At 37.2% G+C, this 17,164-nt stretch overlaps 1 protein-coding gene across 1 annotated transcript in view; it reads right to left on the reverse strand.

Annotated features, from left to right (window-relative positions):
* The window catches only part of LOC123004481 (unconventional myosin-XV), a 29,024-nt gene extending 11,872 nt beyond the window's left edge, over positions 1-17,152 (reverse strand). Inside the window, exons 1-8 of the mRNA XM_044397792.1 lie at positions 16,991-17,152; positions 9,953-10,110; positions 5,710-7,670; positions 5,505-5,593; positions 4,540-5,452; positions 1,909-4,486; positions 1,257-1,857; positions 366-820 (exon numbers count right to left, since the gene is read on the reverse strand). Coding sequence (XP_044253727.1) covers positions 366-820; positions 1,257-1,857; positions 1,909-4,486; positions 4,540-5,452; positions 5,505-5,593; positions 5,710-7,670; positions 9,953-10,078 — 6,723 coding nt within the window. The 5' untranslated portion in view covers positions 10,079-10,110; positions 16,991-17,152. The remainder of the gene's footprint in view (positions 1-365; positions 821-1,256; positions 1,858-1,908; positions 4,487-4,539; positions 5,453-5,504; positions 5,594-5,709; positions 7,671-9,952; positions 10,111-16,990) is intronic.
* Positions 17,153-17,164: the final 12 nt, after the last annotated feature.

Below are 17,164 nucleotides of genomic sequence, written 5' to 3' on the forward strand. Positions count from 1 at the left end.
AAACTGGTAAACATCCTAAAAGTCTCCGCTCGTCAATTGTGAAGGGGGCGCAGCAGATACCAAGAAGATGCTCTCTTCTGCTTCTCCACAAAACAGTGCTTGTTACGGCAAAAATATTGTTATGTACAAAATTTAAGCTTATAAAATTTTCTACAGATAGTTTTCACAAGATTTTTGTATCTCAAATAGTTTTCTAATCGCTAGCAAATATGAGAGCATTTTGGAGACCCGAGGACTTTTAGTATGTATCCCTTCTAACTGGTCCAAACATAGCCCTGAAATCAAAAATTCTGTTCCCAACCATGTATACTACAACCCCTTTTTGAGCGTTCATCGACTATAAACCAAGTTTTGAAAATTAGTACCTGTGCAGCCCCTGAAACCGGAAACAACCGGGCAAAATACAAAGGCCACGTCCGGGCCAACTCAATCACGTTTCGCTTAATATTGGCCCTATGTGAACTGTTGTAATTCTCGGCGGTTATGCCATAACCTGATAGCATGTTGACCCCAGCCCGTTTTTCGGTTTGGGTTAGTCGGAGACAAGGAGTGAGGCCGTAAACGTCACCAACGATTTGGCAGAAGATCAAGTGCAGGATCGAAGGGGGGCCCAAAGGCTCGTTCGGGGAGAAAACTTCTTTCCTCACTCTCAAAAGCCATGATACGCGGTTGTAGGTCACACACGCTGAGGCCCCTAAGGGTAGGAGCCGATTCGTTGTTTTGGGTGATTGGCTTTGGACCTGGTCTTGGCTCCGGTGGATCACAGGTGACTTGGGGGGTGGCGTGTGGATGGGGCGCATGAATTCTGGCCATTCTTGCACTAAAAAACACAATTATTTATTTTTATTTAAGCAATAATATTCGCCTATTGGATGCACTCGGGATATAACTACAGATTATTTGATTTTATATTTTGGTACATACGAGTATATGGAAAACTTTTATTACAAAATTTTATTTTTGGTCGTATTTCTAGGAAATCATGGCTTTTAAATTAATTTGAGCTTCATGTTTATAAAAGAAATCAAAGAAATTAACAATTTAAAGAAATATTATAACTATAATAACTATCTACATTATTAATTTACATAATTACCTAATTATTAATTTATGGTTCAAGGAATTGATTATAATTAGGAGAGTTAATAATCAACAAAAGTTTCCAGCGATTTATTTTGAATTTGATTTAAAAATTCTCCATAATAGTGGTCGATGGTGATATTTTAGTTTTTTTTTTTCATCATGCGATCACTTACCGTCATTTCGGTCCGTCTTGTCTGTCATCTGCGTCGACGCAATCGAATGCTTCTTTTCCCTCTCTTGCGCACTCTTATTAAACTGGTGTGTTCTAAACGTCGGTCTTTCCCCTGTGTCTTTCCCAACTTTCTTTCTTTCGGTTTCCCAACGTTCACTTATAATCCTTCTCGGTTGATCGCTTGAAGTAATCGTTGTTGAGTCAGCTTGATCCCAGCTGTCTCGCGACAACCTCCCATCTGCCTTATCTAAATCTAATGCGTCTTTAGCCCAATGAGTGCTATCGTCTTGAGTTTCATGCGTTATGGCACTCTGTACTTCCCAATTGGCACTAAACGAGTTCCTCTTGGAACTATTCTGCAAAACCCGGTTTTGGTGGACACCAAAAGTATCCCTATCTTGGCGCTGAGCCATAAAAGATTCACGCACAGGCTCCACTGGGGGTGGGGGTTGGTTGGGTCGAATCACAGGAGGGGGCGGAGCCGGCCCGGGAGGAGCTGGAGGAAGAGAGTTGGGTCCGATTGGTGGTGGAGGGGGACCGGGTTTCCAGTTGGAACTTGACCAGCTCTGTTGAGTCGGAGAGGTACTTCCGTTGTGACTAATCTGTGAACCCTGCTTGTTTAGAAAAGTGGGAAAAAGGAATGAAAAACTTACATGAGGAGGAGTGACTGGACTTGACTTCCCGCTGGGTAAGTCCTGAGAGTCGTCACCCCATCTCCCGGCGAGTTGTTGCTCCAACATCATTTTCCTCGTATCTTCCAATTTATTAACAGCACGAGCTGGTTTTTCCACATGACTACTTGTGGATCGCACCGAGTGGTTCGCGGTGACTTTTTCTAGTCTTTGACGCATTTCAGAACTGAGTTTGAGTTTTCCGACGCTCCCTGGGGACGGCCTGGAAGCCCCGATCTCAAATGAACGTTTTGAAGTTACTTTAGTCGGCCGTTCCGGCTCTCGTACTATGGGTTCAAACTCGATTTCCTCCCATTCGGCCGAAGATTGCTCGACTTTCGGATGTCCATTTGTCATTGATTGGTCTCTGACCGGTGTGATTTTTCTCTGGCTTTGGCGCATTTTAAAATGCATAAAATCTTCCCCATTTTCAGTCACTTTTTCATCTTTCGGTGGTGGCCACCGCCATTTGCCTATTCGGACAGTTTTGGCGCGGCCATATGGGTCTAAAAATGGTCGAGCTTCACTAGGGTCGGTACCATCAAGTGGCGGAGGCATTGGTGGTGGGGGTGGTACTCCGTTTCTGATACTCATGTTAGACTCGGAACTGGCTTTGCGTGATTTGTAATCATTTGTACTTGGAGAACTGCTCTTCCGGGTACTGTTAGATGTCTTGAAACTTGATTTACGATTAGGAGATGATTGATGGACTTGGGCTTTAACGGTGGTTTGTATGGCTTCGTTGACTTTGACTTCGTTTGGGATTTGTTGTGTTAGTAGTTGTTGCAGAGCTTGGTTTTGTGCAAGGAGTTGTTGTTGGATTTGTATGTTTTGGGCCATTGCTGACTGGAGAAAGGCCCGTTGAAGACTTTGTTGATACGTTGCCATGTCAGTACCGTTCGGAGGTGGGACATTATAAACTGGCATGAAACCCTCCTGGGTAGGACTCAACATTGGCATAAGTACTGGTGGTGACCCTACTATGGGTGCAGGAATGGTCGGAAAAGTGTAACTAGGACCAGCACCATTTTGTTGATGAGTGGTACCGCCACCTTTTATACTATCAACCAAATTGTGTTTCTCAGTCAGATTTTTCAAACTATCATTTATAAAAATCGGTCGAAACAAATCGCTAATGTAATCATCAACATTGCCTTTATCGGCGGAAGTTCTCGAAGTACTTGGCTGTGACGTCCCAGAAGTCAATTGCTCAACTTCCTGATCTAGAACAGAACTACCTTGACTGTCTCGTCGGTTTCGGTGCCCTCCACCTTTTATTTTCTTTGCAATGTAACCAGCATTAGACATATCCAAACTTTCGTCAACAGTACCCAAAACATCATCAAGAAAATCAGAATAGTCGTCTCGAGTACCACCTTTGATACTCGCAGCCAAGGAACGAGCATCACTCAATTCATCTAAATTCCCGTCAAGTACTGGACTAAACAACTCGTCCAAAAACTGGTCAACGTCTGACGCCTGACTCGGTACTCTGACTCTTCTAACATGACTTGCCAAGCTTGGTGTTTCGCTAGTATCAGACATTGCTGAACTTCTGACTCCAAACTCTGATTTCTCGATATGAGCGCGGCTCGAGTGTGACCCCGGAGGAGCCTTCTTGCCGGTGTATTGCGACTTTATATACCTCGGACCTCCTCGGTGTGAAGTACTAACACTAGACACGTCGGGGTACTCAAAATCAATCTCTTGTTTCGACATGTAATTCTGATTGGCCAAAACTGGTTTAATTGGTGCTAACTGCTCGACAGAGTGGTATCGATCGTTTAATCTCGATTGACTCAACCCTAAATCGGAGAGTGGGGTCGGTTCAGGCTCACTTAGCAGATTATCCAAACTCCGAGACCTTACTTTTTCTATATCAAAGTATCGTTCATTGAGAGCAGAATTACGCGAAAGAGCTTCATGTGAGGATTTTCTAGCTGGGGTACTAGTCACCGGCGGTGAGTACTCTCGGTGACTCTCACGGGAGACTTTCCGAGAAGCTACTTGGTTTGATTTGTGATTAGGGGGCGACTGCCGTGACATTTCACGTGATATTTTCCGATTGAGGTGCGTTGGGGGTTCCGGTGGTGGTACTTGAGGTCTGGTTGGAGTTGTAGGTGAGTGATCGATTTCGGCAGGTGCAGCTCTGCGGGTACCAATCTTAAGAAGAGATGATTTAGATATGGGAAAAGCGGGACATAATTCTAGTTCGGATACAAGGTCCATGATGTAGTCTAAGCCGCTTCCTTCTGATACTATCCCGGCGTCGTCCATCACAACACTCCAGCCTTCCGCGGTTAAACCTAGCGAGTTAATAGCAACAGAAGCCGCTTCTTCGCAAGTTGTCCAAGAATCAACGTTGACTGAAGCAACGTTGTTGTCAGGAAGTGTTAAAGGAAGAGCTGTATTCGTCCTTTGGCGAATACTTCGCCATTCGAGGAGAGTCGGAGGAAGGGAGCGAGCATGAGGTGCCTTTTGCAAACTTCTTGTCAGCTTTCTTTGTAACAGTTCTTTGTAATTTGAAGACGCGTGGTCGGTTATGAATTTTAGAAGGTACCTGAAACGGGGTTTTTGAGAGACTTGGTAAAATATTAATATTAGATAACTCACTTGCTTAATGGCGGACTCGGCTGGAAACAACTCAAACAATGAGCCATCAGTTGCCAAATCCGATCAGAGTTCTCATTCCGCCACACTTGATTACACAATTGTACCAACAATTCATCTCTCAATCCTCTAGAATTCAAGGCTTTGTACACAATAAAGTCAGCAAGAGCTCTTTCCCGCGGTCCAGTCAATTGTCCATCGTTGGACCAGCGCAAAATCAGTTTAAACAGCGCAACAGCGTCTTGAAAATCTTGATCTCTGGTTGCAGCCTTGGACAGGAAGGGTGCTGTAATTGGTTCTTTTCTCATCCCAAGATCGGCTCCTTTAAAGTAAACTGAGGAGAATCGGGAAAACTCATACTGATTCAGATCATGCGGTAGATTTAACGGAGGAATAGTCCCAGTGACACCACCTAGAACCTTGATTAGGTTTCTTTCGGTATGTGGCGGGTTGAAATTTTCTATTTTTGAGAAAATGAAAGCCAGTTCTGCTGGAATTTCAAGATGGTGGACGCTTGATTTGGGTGCAGCTTTTTGTAATTGTGCTTCTCTAGCGGCTCTTTGTTTAGCACGTTCTTTAGCCATTTTCTCAGCTTCGACACGTCGCTTGAAGTCCGCTTTTCTTTGCGCAAAGCGCTTGCGTTCTCTTCGTCCTCGGACAAGAGCTTGAGCTTTGATGACTCCATGTCTGATTGTTTTGAATTGTTTTCGGTGCTTGTAACCACGCCAATGTTTCTGGATTGTTACGGTACTGCGTCTGAGGTTCTTGTAGTTCTTACGCGCCAAGTAACCTCTGATGTGTTTTTGGATTACAACAGCTGAGTCTCGGAGGCAGTCGGATCGTTTAATTTCCAATTGACGTTGGAGGTTTTCTCTGAGGAATACACGGGTTGCTCCTAATTGATAATCTGGTCCTTCTACAAATGTAAAATTGTTATTTTTGTCTAAAAAGTTGTTCAAATCACTCACCAGCTCCCGTGGAAGGCATTTGTTCCAGAATAGCCCGACATAAGTCTCTATACGGCGCACCTCTTGGCAACACGCCAGAAAGTAAATACCTGCGAAATCCGAAATGGTAATATCACTCAACCGTTGAATAGAATTAACACAGTTGTGCAAACGTTACAAATTAATAAATAATTTTAATGACTGGTTAAGTCATCATTACACATACCTATATCTTTCAACAAATTGCTGAAACTTCATCCTGACCGGATATCCCGACTGACGGATTTTAATAGTGTCCAACATTCCTGCATATCTCAGTTGTTCCAGAACCACCGGCATATCAAACCGCATGGGACTTTTATCGTTGTTTGGTTTGATACATCGGACGAACCAAGGGTTACACCGAGCCATAGACTCTAGGAGTTGTTGAAGACTGTCACTAAAACGGGCCGCAACAGTAGGTGTTCTTGGTTTCATCGTCACAAAACGGCCATCAGTGCCCTTTGGAAGGGTACGACTTTGGGTTTGGTTGATCAAAGGTTTGGCAATGGAGGCAACCAATAGTTCCTTGCTTGATGATATCAACTCGACCACTTCCGGGCGCAAAGCGTCTCGGTTCTTATCGAGGAAACCATCAACCGAATACCAGACTTGTCCAGCGAAGTGTCTAATCCCAAATTCACGTCCACCAACCCTTGGCCGACAGTAATGCTCATTCAAAGCGTGATTATAATGACATTTTTCCAAAAATGAAGCATCTGAAGCTCTTGGGAAGTTGCTTTCGTCGTCTAAGAGGTGTAGAATGCCAACTGGTTTTTTGCCCAAGAGATGTATGACTGGTGTGTTATCCATCCAAGTCATGTTAGTCCATTCTAGACGCTCCCTTGCATATTCCTGTTGTTCCAGTTTAAACACATGCTTGTTGAAATACAATTGTAATGATTCTGAGGCATAATTGATGCATAACTGTTCGAATGAGTTTTCGTTGAGATTTTCAAACCCGAAAATGTCTAGTAGAGAGATTCGAGCCGCGTCGTGAAGGCCGCCTCTTTGGACAATCGAATTGACACGAGTCACTAACCAATTGAAAAGTGCCGAGTACAGGGCTTTAGCAAAAGCATCTCTCGCGTCAAGAGCTTGATCTATACTTAAAGGCGAGTAAACTCGTTCGGCTCTAGCTTCGGTAATTCTTGAAGTCAAGGCTCTTTGCAAACCATTGGGGGAAATTTGCAAAAGATGAGCGGCCCACTTAATTTCAACATCAGATCCAACTTCCACACCCTCTTGGCCATGCCGGAGCTGCCTTCTATGGAAATATACATTTCCTAAATGTAAAACCGAGGCTAGAACCTTTATTATCCCTTCTTGTTCTGCTTCACCGACCCCTAACACTTGCATGGCTCTCGTAAGAGCCCCCCAGTCAGCCCCCGACCCAGAATGACCTGGCGCACAATCTCCGCCCCCTTGGTTGAGGTAAAAGTACTTATCAGCATCGACTAGACCATATTTCTGTCTCTCTGTATTAGTCAAACCTCCTAAAAGTTCATAAAAAACGTGATAATTGCGTTCCCCCGGCGCTTGAGTAATAATCCTCGACTTTTCCAAAAGGTACTGAGTGACTTTAGCACCGACGATAGCTCCATGTTTAAAATACACCTCGAGGTACTTCCCAAACCGCGAACTGTTATCATTCCGTGCTGTTCGTGCGTTTCCAAAAGCTTCTAGTAAGGGTGCAGCTTCGAGAATTTGCTCCGTGACTAAAGCCTGTCCTCTGGGGGCGGAAGGGGCCACCGCCGCTAGGTACTGCATGACTAATTTAGTAGATTCAGTCTTCCCGGAGCCGCTCTCGCCGCTGATTACCACGACCTGGGGGGCGGGTAGTGAGGAATAAGCGGATGCTCCCAAAGCGAAGAGATGTGGGGGCAAAGCGCCGATCATTTTGCCTTTATATCTTTGGGCCGCTTCGATTCCGTAGCTGGAGTCGAACATCCTGTAGGGGTTAACGGCCACGAGAATACTTCCCGCGTACGTGTAGATCAAGTTCCGGTCGTATCGCAGCTTGAGATTCCATAATAAGGCGGCTTCGTGCAAGTCGGTGAGTTGGATCATGTCCTCGACGCCGCCGGGGCCCAGGTCCTGGCGGCGGCGGACGGAGCCCTCGCCCTCCGTCAGGGCGAACGTTTGAGGCTAGAACAATAAGTAATGGCACAATCGTGTTGCGAAATATGAAGATTACAAGATATATTCGAGGAAGATTCAAGACAATTGATGTGACGACATGGCAATTATGCCATGCAGCAGGATTGTTCTATCGCAATAGAGTAAAATGCGTATTTACATAAGTCGTAAACACCGATTTAGTCAACATTCCTTCAATGTTTTAATTACCGATATGTAGTATTCATGCGAACTACCGGAGATGTTACTGAATGCAGTTGCGTGAGATGCTTCGAGAGATTTGAAAAGAAAGTGCCCTCAGGCTGCCTTTTGCAACTGACCTCGTGTATTGTGACTCCTGAACGTATAATGCTTCAACTTCTTGAACAAGATTGTCAACAAAATGAAAATACATAATGTAAACAATTTGTTTCTACATTTTTGCTTGGACAATGGAATGCAGTAATGTCTTGCTTGCTACATTTGCTTTTTACGATTCAAGGTTTTGTGATGAACACACGTATCCGGGTGACTAAAAACAATTTTTTGTTTGTGAAGCTAATTAAATACATTAACAAACTAATAGACGAAAATTAGTGAAACTAGTGCTTTTGATATATTAACATATAATTATACTTGTATTTTTGCATGCTGTGACAAACCTAGAATTAGAACAAAAATTGTATCAAGGTGAACAAATAAAGACAGATTCGTTTACAAAATGAAGATAACTATATGAATATTTTATTAAAATTGTTGCTTATATAGTTTATATTTCTTGTGACGAAAACAAACATTTAGCTATTAAAATCACTTCAAGTGATTATTCCTAATTTTTTTTCTAAATAATTTTACTTCTTCAACAAATCACTTCATAACACTAGGTATAGTAACTTTTCTTTTGTATATACATACATTATACAGGATGATTCAAAAGTATCGGGCCAACTCTCGAATGGTAAACGGTGATAGAAGACTTTCAGCTAAGCGTAAAAATTAATTCAGATTTTTTTCTAGCCTCTTTTTGAGAAAAACAAAACTGTCTATATTATTTCATATTATATTATATTATTTTAAATTTCTATATTATTGTGTAGGCTTCTTAGCTCTTTTGTTTCCCATGTAGTCGGTTTAATTTATTGTTGAATTTGATAGTTTGTTATTTTTTTTCAGCAAATGACACAAATTGGTGATTTTTTTGAACAGGTATCTGTTCAATGTTGCAAAATCTGCCGTTTCCGCTAACTAAATTTAAGAATACATCATTTGAACGGCCAAAAACTTAACCCAAAATCTAATTTTTGAAGAGCTATGTCTCGTGAAAAACGCATGTCATGGGTACTTTTAATTCAGTTGGCTGTCCTTTATCACCACCCCAGAAATGGACCCGTTATTTTTTAATCACCCTAAATTATAAAATGAAACAATAAATTTCAAGAATGTTAAAAATATTAAGTTACGTGACGTTGTGATCATTTTTAAATCATTAAAGTCCGTGAAACGTAATTTTATATTTCAATAGACTTTATGTCTTGCTCTTTAAACTGTTGAAATGCCTCCTAGCAAGTTGAATCCAATGATATTTCACGTTTTTAATTTGGACAGCTACTTTAAAATAGCACTTTTATTACCTACAATATTTTCTTTTTATGAAGCTTGAAACAGTTGGGATTTATTACCACAATATTACTCTTTAGTTCCCAAAATCGTGTTTTTACTCATTATTGTGTTCTGTTTTTTAATACATTTTTTACAGTTTCAAGTTAGGAGTTCATTAAATTAGTCATTCACATACAAAATCCTACCAAAAACCAGTATCTCATGTTTCAACAATAAACCACATTTTATACTAAGAATGTTCCATCCATTTCTCACATGATTCGAGCTTTCTGGTGGTAAACTTGCACAAAGACAGTGAAAGTGTAATTGTAACTCTAGATGTTAAAAAATAAAATAAACCAAAAATTCAATAGTGAAAACATAAAAATTGAATTTAATTGCGTATTAAATCTACCACAATAACCAAACCATTGCTTTACCAACACTAACAATTTATTAACCGCAGTATGTGGGCACTTGTAAATTTTGAAAAGTTGTTCTTGTTGCTGGCAAATTAATGTCATGTCAACTGCGCATTGTAATTCGTGTTGGCTGGTTGCTTATATCTTGAAGATCTTCGCAATGTATGCAAAGAGGAACACATCCTGAATACAATAAGAAGACCAAGTATTTGAACTTTCTAAATCTAGCTTTGTTACAATTTGGCAATTTATTTCGTTTCTTTGTGTAAAATCACATTTGCAATAATTTACCTTTCCGTTGATGACTGCTTGGACGGTTAACACATTGGCACTCCTGTGACATTCTAGGACCTCACCAGGGAGCCAATGGCCCACTCCTGGATCAAACCAGATCAGATCTCCGGTACTCCACTCCATGTCTATCTCCTCTCGGACATTTTAGAAAAATCCTGAAAAAATCCGTGAATCAGATGTAGAACAAGCCGTGACGAAATCTTCGTTTTCCGCACATCAACCGAGAAATTTCAATTCATATTCGCACAAAAGGCGATAATTATGTAAATTGACAACAGATTTTTAACTAAAGCTTGCGTATTTCAAGGACAATAGCACTATTAACTTCTGGGGAACAAAGAAGTGGAAGTATGTTCTTACTTGTTTTAATTCAATACGGAATTAATCTAGTTACGTATTTTATTTATTTAAAATAACTTATATAAGTGTGTTTAAAGCGATTCATTATGTAATTTCCTCAGAAAACTAGTGCTGATTATGTTCATTTCGTTTAGTAATAGAGAGGCATAAGAAGCATGAGATTTACAATAATGTTAATAATTTATTGCCTGCATTGACTGAATTCTCAGTCTTTGAGTCATTTTGTTAATCTAACAAGAACAACGTGTGTTCATTTGTGATAAAAACAAGATTTTCTTAATATTTCAGGGGATAAAATATGTATCTTTGATATTAAGCAGTTCAATAAATACGTTAAACATTAAATTCGTTGTGTTGTGAAATGGGGAAATTTGGAGTGATTTACAATAGAGTTATCAGCATCAGATCAGGCGTAAAAATATAGAAAGTTTCAGACTACGAATACTATTCAATCAGAATTATTTGACACGACATGGGTTCTACTGCTTTAATTAATGAGTTATAAGTAGATTATAAATTATCTGTAATAAAAGTATTATTTTATGGCTTGACCTAATCTCTAGAAGTTAGATTTAAAAAAATATATAAATGTAAAATTATTGATTGATGCATTTTAGTGAGAGATCTATATTTATATAAGGGGAAATATTATTGGTCCTTTTTCTCTCAAATGTTTATTTTCGTACATTGGCACATGTTTCAGGATAGCCATCCTCAGGCAATGATTTTTTACAATTGTCGAATAGACTGTGCGCGGTGAATTACAAAAATTATTGCCTGAGGATGGCTATCACAAAAATATAGCCAAAACGTGTAGCTCTGTATAACAAAATGAGATAAAAAAGATCAACAATATTTCCCCTTATGTATAAATGTGAAACATAAATCTTTGTTTTTATTTGCTTGTTTTTAACATTCCCATCATTTAATTTCTCAAAAATTAATATTTACTTAAAATATAGTGAATGTTAGTGAGTAAAAACCTTCTTATTGAACTGCTAATAAACTTTTGATTGAGAACATTTCTCTATAAAAGAGCGTAATTACTGTCATAACATTTTTCACTTTTACAATTTATTTATTCTTTGAGAAGTCCTCTTAAATGATCTGAAAGTGATGAAAGTCTTGCTCAAGTTTGCAATGTATTTGAAATCGAATTGTTAACAATTGCATCAATACTTAAATAAGAGAAATTCCTCATAAAGGATGCAATTAGTTACCAGTGGGGCCCCTAAATAAGAATAGCATCCATAAAATATGCAGGCAATAACACTAGTAAGATATGTAAATTATAAATTTAATCTATGATCAAACACTTGTTTCGATAAGTATCATAAATGACTTTCTTTCTGATTCATCTCAAACAACGGTTCGCGTCCTTCAATTACTCACGCATTTATCAAGGATGTTTCCGAAGATCCTTGAGTCAACCTTTCTAAAAATTGCAAAAATATTTGTGTGTGTGACTTCAAGGTTTTCTCTGCATTCTTCCTCCAACCTATTGACATTCTTAACATAAGAACGTTTATTCTATTACTCATTGCATTAATTATCGGTTTACGATACATTATATATTTCATAACTGTTTACTAAATACCTCGACTCTATTCAGACGTAATAATTTCGCATCGAAAAATAATTACCACTGAGCGTTTTCTGGTTCGGCTGCAAAATATGCGGTCACTTCCGAATGGCGACTGTTGAATTTCAAATAGGAAACGGTCTCGATGATCGGCACTTGTGGAGCTTTTAATAATATTTTCAGACTTTGCTAACTTGTAATCAAGGAATATTTCATGGATATTTAAACAGGTAACCGCCCATTAAATTAAGTAAAATTTGACGTGAAATTAATATTTCGGAAACTGCTGGACTGGATTTTAAGTTATGCTTTGTTATCAAACCTAAGTTTCCTGTGGTTATGGTTCCTTATATGATATGATTTTTTCCTTTTTTCGATTTCATATATTCCAGAAGTTGTTTCTGAAATTTGAAATAAGCTTTTTCTGAATTCCCAAAGCTTGCATGAAAATTATATACGAGTAATGTACGAGTAAAGTAAATTTCATTGACTCAAATGTGTACTAAAAAAAAGCAAAACAATTCACATATCATTTAATCATTTGTTTAATGAATGTAATGCAAGTCACGCAAATGTGTTTTACTGCAAAACGTTATTAAGTGGTGATATTTAGATACACATGAGAGTACCTACTGAATGCCATTTGGTGTGGATATTTAGCACTTTTTTACAAAAATATATTTACAAAATACAGTGTGTTTCACGTAATTTTACGAGGCCTGCGCCTGTAAGATGCAATCAATAATACATATTCATATACGCACTCGATTACAAATTTTGGGAAATTGAATAATCTTCTCTAGTTTGTTCACCCTTTAAAAAATTACAACGTTTTTAGTTAGTTAGTGATTAAGATAGATAAACTAGAATCATGCCGTCTCTTGATGGAACAAATGATAATTGTTTCTGAAAAACTGCACTTTATGACTATTAATGAAACAGTGATTAGTAGTTTGACTGTCATGGGTTTCCAAAAATTAAATAGTTAGAATTGTATTTTTTGTATCCAGTGTTTTGTAAATTTTGTATATTTGGGTGCGTACAAGCCTCGTAAAGTTGTGTGAAACATCCTGTATAATTATTTTTTTTCTAAAAATATCAAATTCAGCAATTTGTTAGAGTGTTAATTAAAATCAGTTAAGTACAATATCAAATAGGCACAATCGACTAATGTGCTGAGTAATAAGATGACAGTAATTAATTTTTGTATTCTGTTTTAATTTCCCACATGGTAGCAAAAACGATAAGTTAAAAAATATATTTTGAGACTAAAATTTTTAAAACAGCTATAGTTGCTTGAGACTGTCGCCACGATAAGCCAAGAAATTAAAAACAATTAAAATAACAATTCAAAATCAATTTTGCAACTCATTTGGTTATCAATTATTTTCACAGAAATTAAATCTAATTATTTCTATAATTATGAAATATAATTTCACAGAGAATTGACACCGTTAATCAAAGTTAATTTTCTTGAGTGAATCTTTTAGGCCAAGCTCCATTTGCACCTAAAGGTCGGTTTGTGATGTGATAATAACTGTAATTATTTCTCTCTCATTTTACCACAAAAATTGCAAAATTGCTATTAAAAAGCTGAGTCAAAATATTTCCAACAAAAATCGTCAGTGGCTTTACACGCAATGTTTACCGCGATGGTCAATGATCTCTTTGCCTTGGGGCATGTCTTAGAGTGTTGATCGCCTCTACAGGGCCTCGATAGAGCCTCTTTCTCTCGATATACGTGAGGCTATTCGACCTCACACCCATTCATGACGTGTGTTGAATTTAGGTATTGTAGGTCATGTCTGCGATTTGGGAAAAATCAATTTTGCACCTAATGACACCAATACAGTATTTACACAAGTACACACCTAATTCAAAAATATAAAACTTTCCAAAGCTTGTGTAATACAGCTGGTCGTCGGTGACATATTTTTCCGATTTAATTTGGAACTAAGTGTTTTACATTTTACAGTTACTTCAATGGAAAAAGTGGACTGGTGTAAAGTGATAAAGTGCATTCATTATATGAAAGTGTAGACACTTACGTGATTGCGATTTTATTTTCTCTAGAGTTATGTTCTGATTTTAATATTTAAAAATTCACCAACACAATAATTATTGTTATAACAGAGCTTTATCTACATATTCATGTGTAATATTATTTGCACAACTCACGTAACATGCAAGGCAGGAAAATTGTAGGTAGGGAAATTAACTGGGTATAAAAATTGGTTCTGTACAGTTGCACAAATTTGACAAACTAAAAACTAATGACATGGCTGTTTTATACAGTTACAACAACTACCAAATTTAGTCAAAGTGGTCAAAAACTCATCCCAGTGTTCAGACACTGACAAGCCTCTAAACTACTTATTTTTGACAGACTTTTTTAAGTAAACTTTTAATTCCATAGAATAAAAACTTTACGCAAATATTAGCTTAATGATTGTACGAGTTTCATGGATTCTTGAAGCTGCATTTTTTCGGCTTCCTTCATTTTTTATGTTTCCTCTTGACTGACCTTGAATTACCCAGTTTGTTGTAATTATGAACTGGCAATGCTGTTGTTCTTTTTTTAAGAATAAATTTAAAAATAAAACTTATGAAAAAAATCAAAACAAATAAAGCGAAATGAAATGATTTATTAAAAAAATCAATTACATTTACATCACAATAAGTAGCAGTAACAATGTAGATACATTTCCAATATTACAAATTATTGAACATGAAAATTTGTGGTCAAATGATGGATCAAAACCGCAAAGGAAAAATCCAACATTTAATGAACTGTTGAACTTGAAATAAGTCAATAACTCGTACCTACAATTATTATAAGAAAAAAAGGAAAATTTCTGTGAACGCTTCTTAGACTGCTATTAAATGCCCAAGTTAATTAAAATCAATTAAAAACTATTGAGATAGTCTTTCATCTGTTGTTTTGATAAATTGCGAAATCTGCTGCCTTTCTAAGTTAAATTAAAACTAATGGAATCAGATTTTGAGGAAACCTTGGTAGAATTTCATGTAAATGACAGTAAGAGTAGGTTGTAATAATAATAATTTTCCTACTTAAGTATCAAACAAGATTAATCGTTTAATTTAATTATCTGAGTAAAAGTTTGAATAATTATGTGGAATAAAACGAGGTAGAAAAGATGTCTTTAGCATTAATATCTACTGTCGTATTATGATTACAAATAATGTTTTGACTGGTTTGATAAGTAGGTATAAAACGTTTAATTTTCTAATAACATATTTAATCTCATACTTGACATAATATGTTTCCATCAATTATAATCACAAAAATCAAACTAGTAGGTACGTATTTCTGTACGTAAAAGCTCTGACGTTGTTTGGCTAAAAATCGAACTAAAAATACTAATATATTGACATAAAAACAAAACACAACTATTTTGTTTTGCTTCGACGGAAAGAAATATTAATTAGTGGCACACCTAATAACACTTGTTACTGATTTTAATACAGATTTATAGATAGATTAGGTAGGTACCTACCGTAAAACTTTGACATAGTTTGAGAGGTTTTGCCAATTTAACTTTTTTATTTGTTGCAATATTTTCTTGAAAAAATTAGCATCAGAACAATTGATCCTTCTGCTTTAACAAAGAAGCTTAAAATTTTGTCTCAAGGTTATAGTTTTTCCAAAAAAAATTAGAAAATTTGGTGTCAAAGAAACCCCGACTTCGGGGCTATTTTTACAGTCCCTTTAATTATGTTGAAAATCAAACTTATGCTAGCCTGGGGGGTGGGGTACTTTGACACCTTCAAACTAAAAATATGTAATATACATATATGATGTAAATAAACTTTATTAAACTCATTAAACACAAAACATAAAATATATATTTTATTTTATTTTTATATATTTTCGTTAAAAAAATTAAATAAGTCAGTTTTTGGAATGTTGTGGCTTTTATATGGCATAAAAATAAAATAAACATAATTTCGTTAGGTACCTATACTGAAAATGAAACAAAATTAGTAGCCCCATAACGTGTCAAAGTAACCCCGGATGTCAAAGTAACCCCGGATGTCAAAGTAACCCCATTTTCCAGTGTATCATAGTGGAAGAGATGACAATTGACAACATACAACAGTAGAAGATAGCCCAAACAAACAACTTCTATCACTTTCGACAACCGTAGAAAAGATCTTTGTTAGCTGACTCATTCTTTACAAATTCAAGTCAAGAATTGCAACTTTTTATTAGCTGACAGTAGGTGTGTTTCTAATAAAAAAAATCACAATAATTGTGCGCTATAGAAAAGTCAAACAAAACAGTTCTTTGCGAAAGTAAATCATTATTAATTTACGCTAGGATTTTTGTTGGATTTGGCAAAAACTAGTTTGCTTCAAACCGACTATTAATTCATGCCTCCAAGAGTGTGCAAAAATTGTATTTGCATCAGCTGAAAAACCTAATTACTGCATGGTAGAGTTTTTAAAGATTATATCATCAGCTATTAAAAATTCCATTGGAATGCCTATAATTTTAGATCATCAGTTTTCTGTTTCTTGGAAATCTCATCAGTGTCTACAATGTTTCCGTTCCAGTTTCAGATTGATTTTCTTTACAGTTGGAAAAATTAGTTCAATTTGGACATAGCAAAAGTGAACGTGCGATTGTTTCGTTTATCTTTTACGCCCATCTCAATTGGTACCAAATCTGTGCGATTGTGCTGCATGTAAATGCGAAAGTAAAAAGTGTTCCGTTATAAATACATATTTGAGATGTTTTTTTCGAAAAACTCGTGAATATTCGGAAGGTCAAATGAGTGGGTAATTATTAGCCGAGACATGTAATTGCTTGACCCGAATCCACAACAGTATAAAACAATCTTCCTGACAATCCTGACTTAAGTCAAGGTTCTGGTATTTTGATAACACGCGTTGAAGGTTACTTATCTCCACATTATTTCAAACGCATTTCCTTATAATAAAATACGTTTCTTAAAAATTCTTTTAAATGGTCAATATTCTGTGGGTTTCGCTCTCTATCGAGCGTTGAAATCACTTCATAATTCGTGAAGATGTGGCGCAACTGTTACTCAAGTCGGATATGAACTCACCGTTGCGTTATTTTTAATTATCCGATCATTTTGGCACTGAAAAAAATCACTTCATTTCGTATGATTTCGCACAAGTTATCACACTAAACACTCGAGGTAACTCAACAACACTGTCGGGTCGTTGGAGAGGTGAAGTAAAGGTGCGTCCCGTTAGGTTGGTATGCGTATAGAAAC

The sequence above is a fragment of the Tribolium madens genome, unplaced genomic scaffold (assembly GCF_015345945.1).
Source record: "Tribolium madens isolate multiple individuals breed KSU strain unplaced genomic scaffold, Tmad_KSU_1.1 Scaffold_1;HRSCAF=32;Tcas5.2_LG8, whole genome shotgun sequence".
Taxonomy (NCBI): Eukaryota; Metazoa; Arthropoda; class Insecta; order Coleoptera; family Tenebrionidae; genus Tribolium; species Tribolium madens.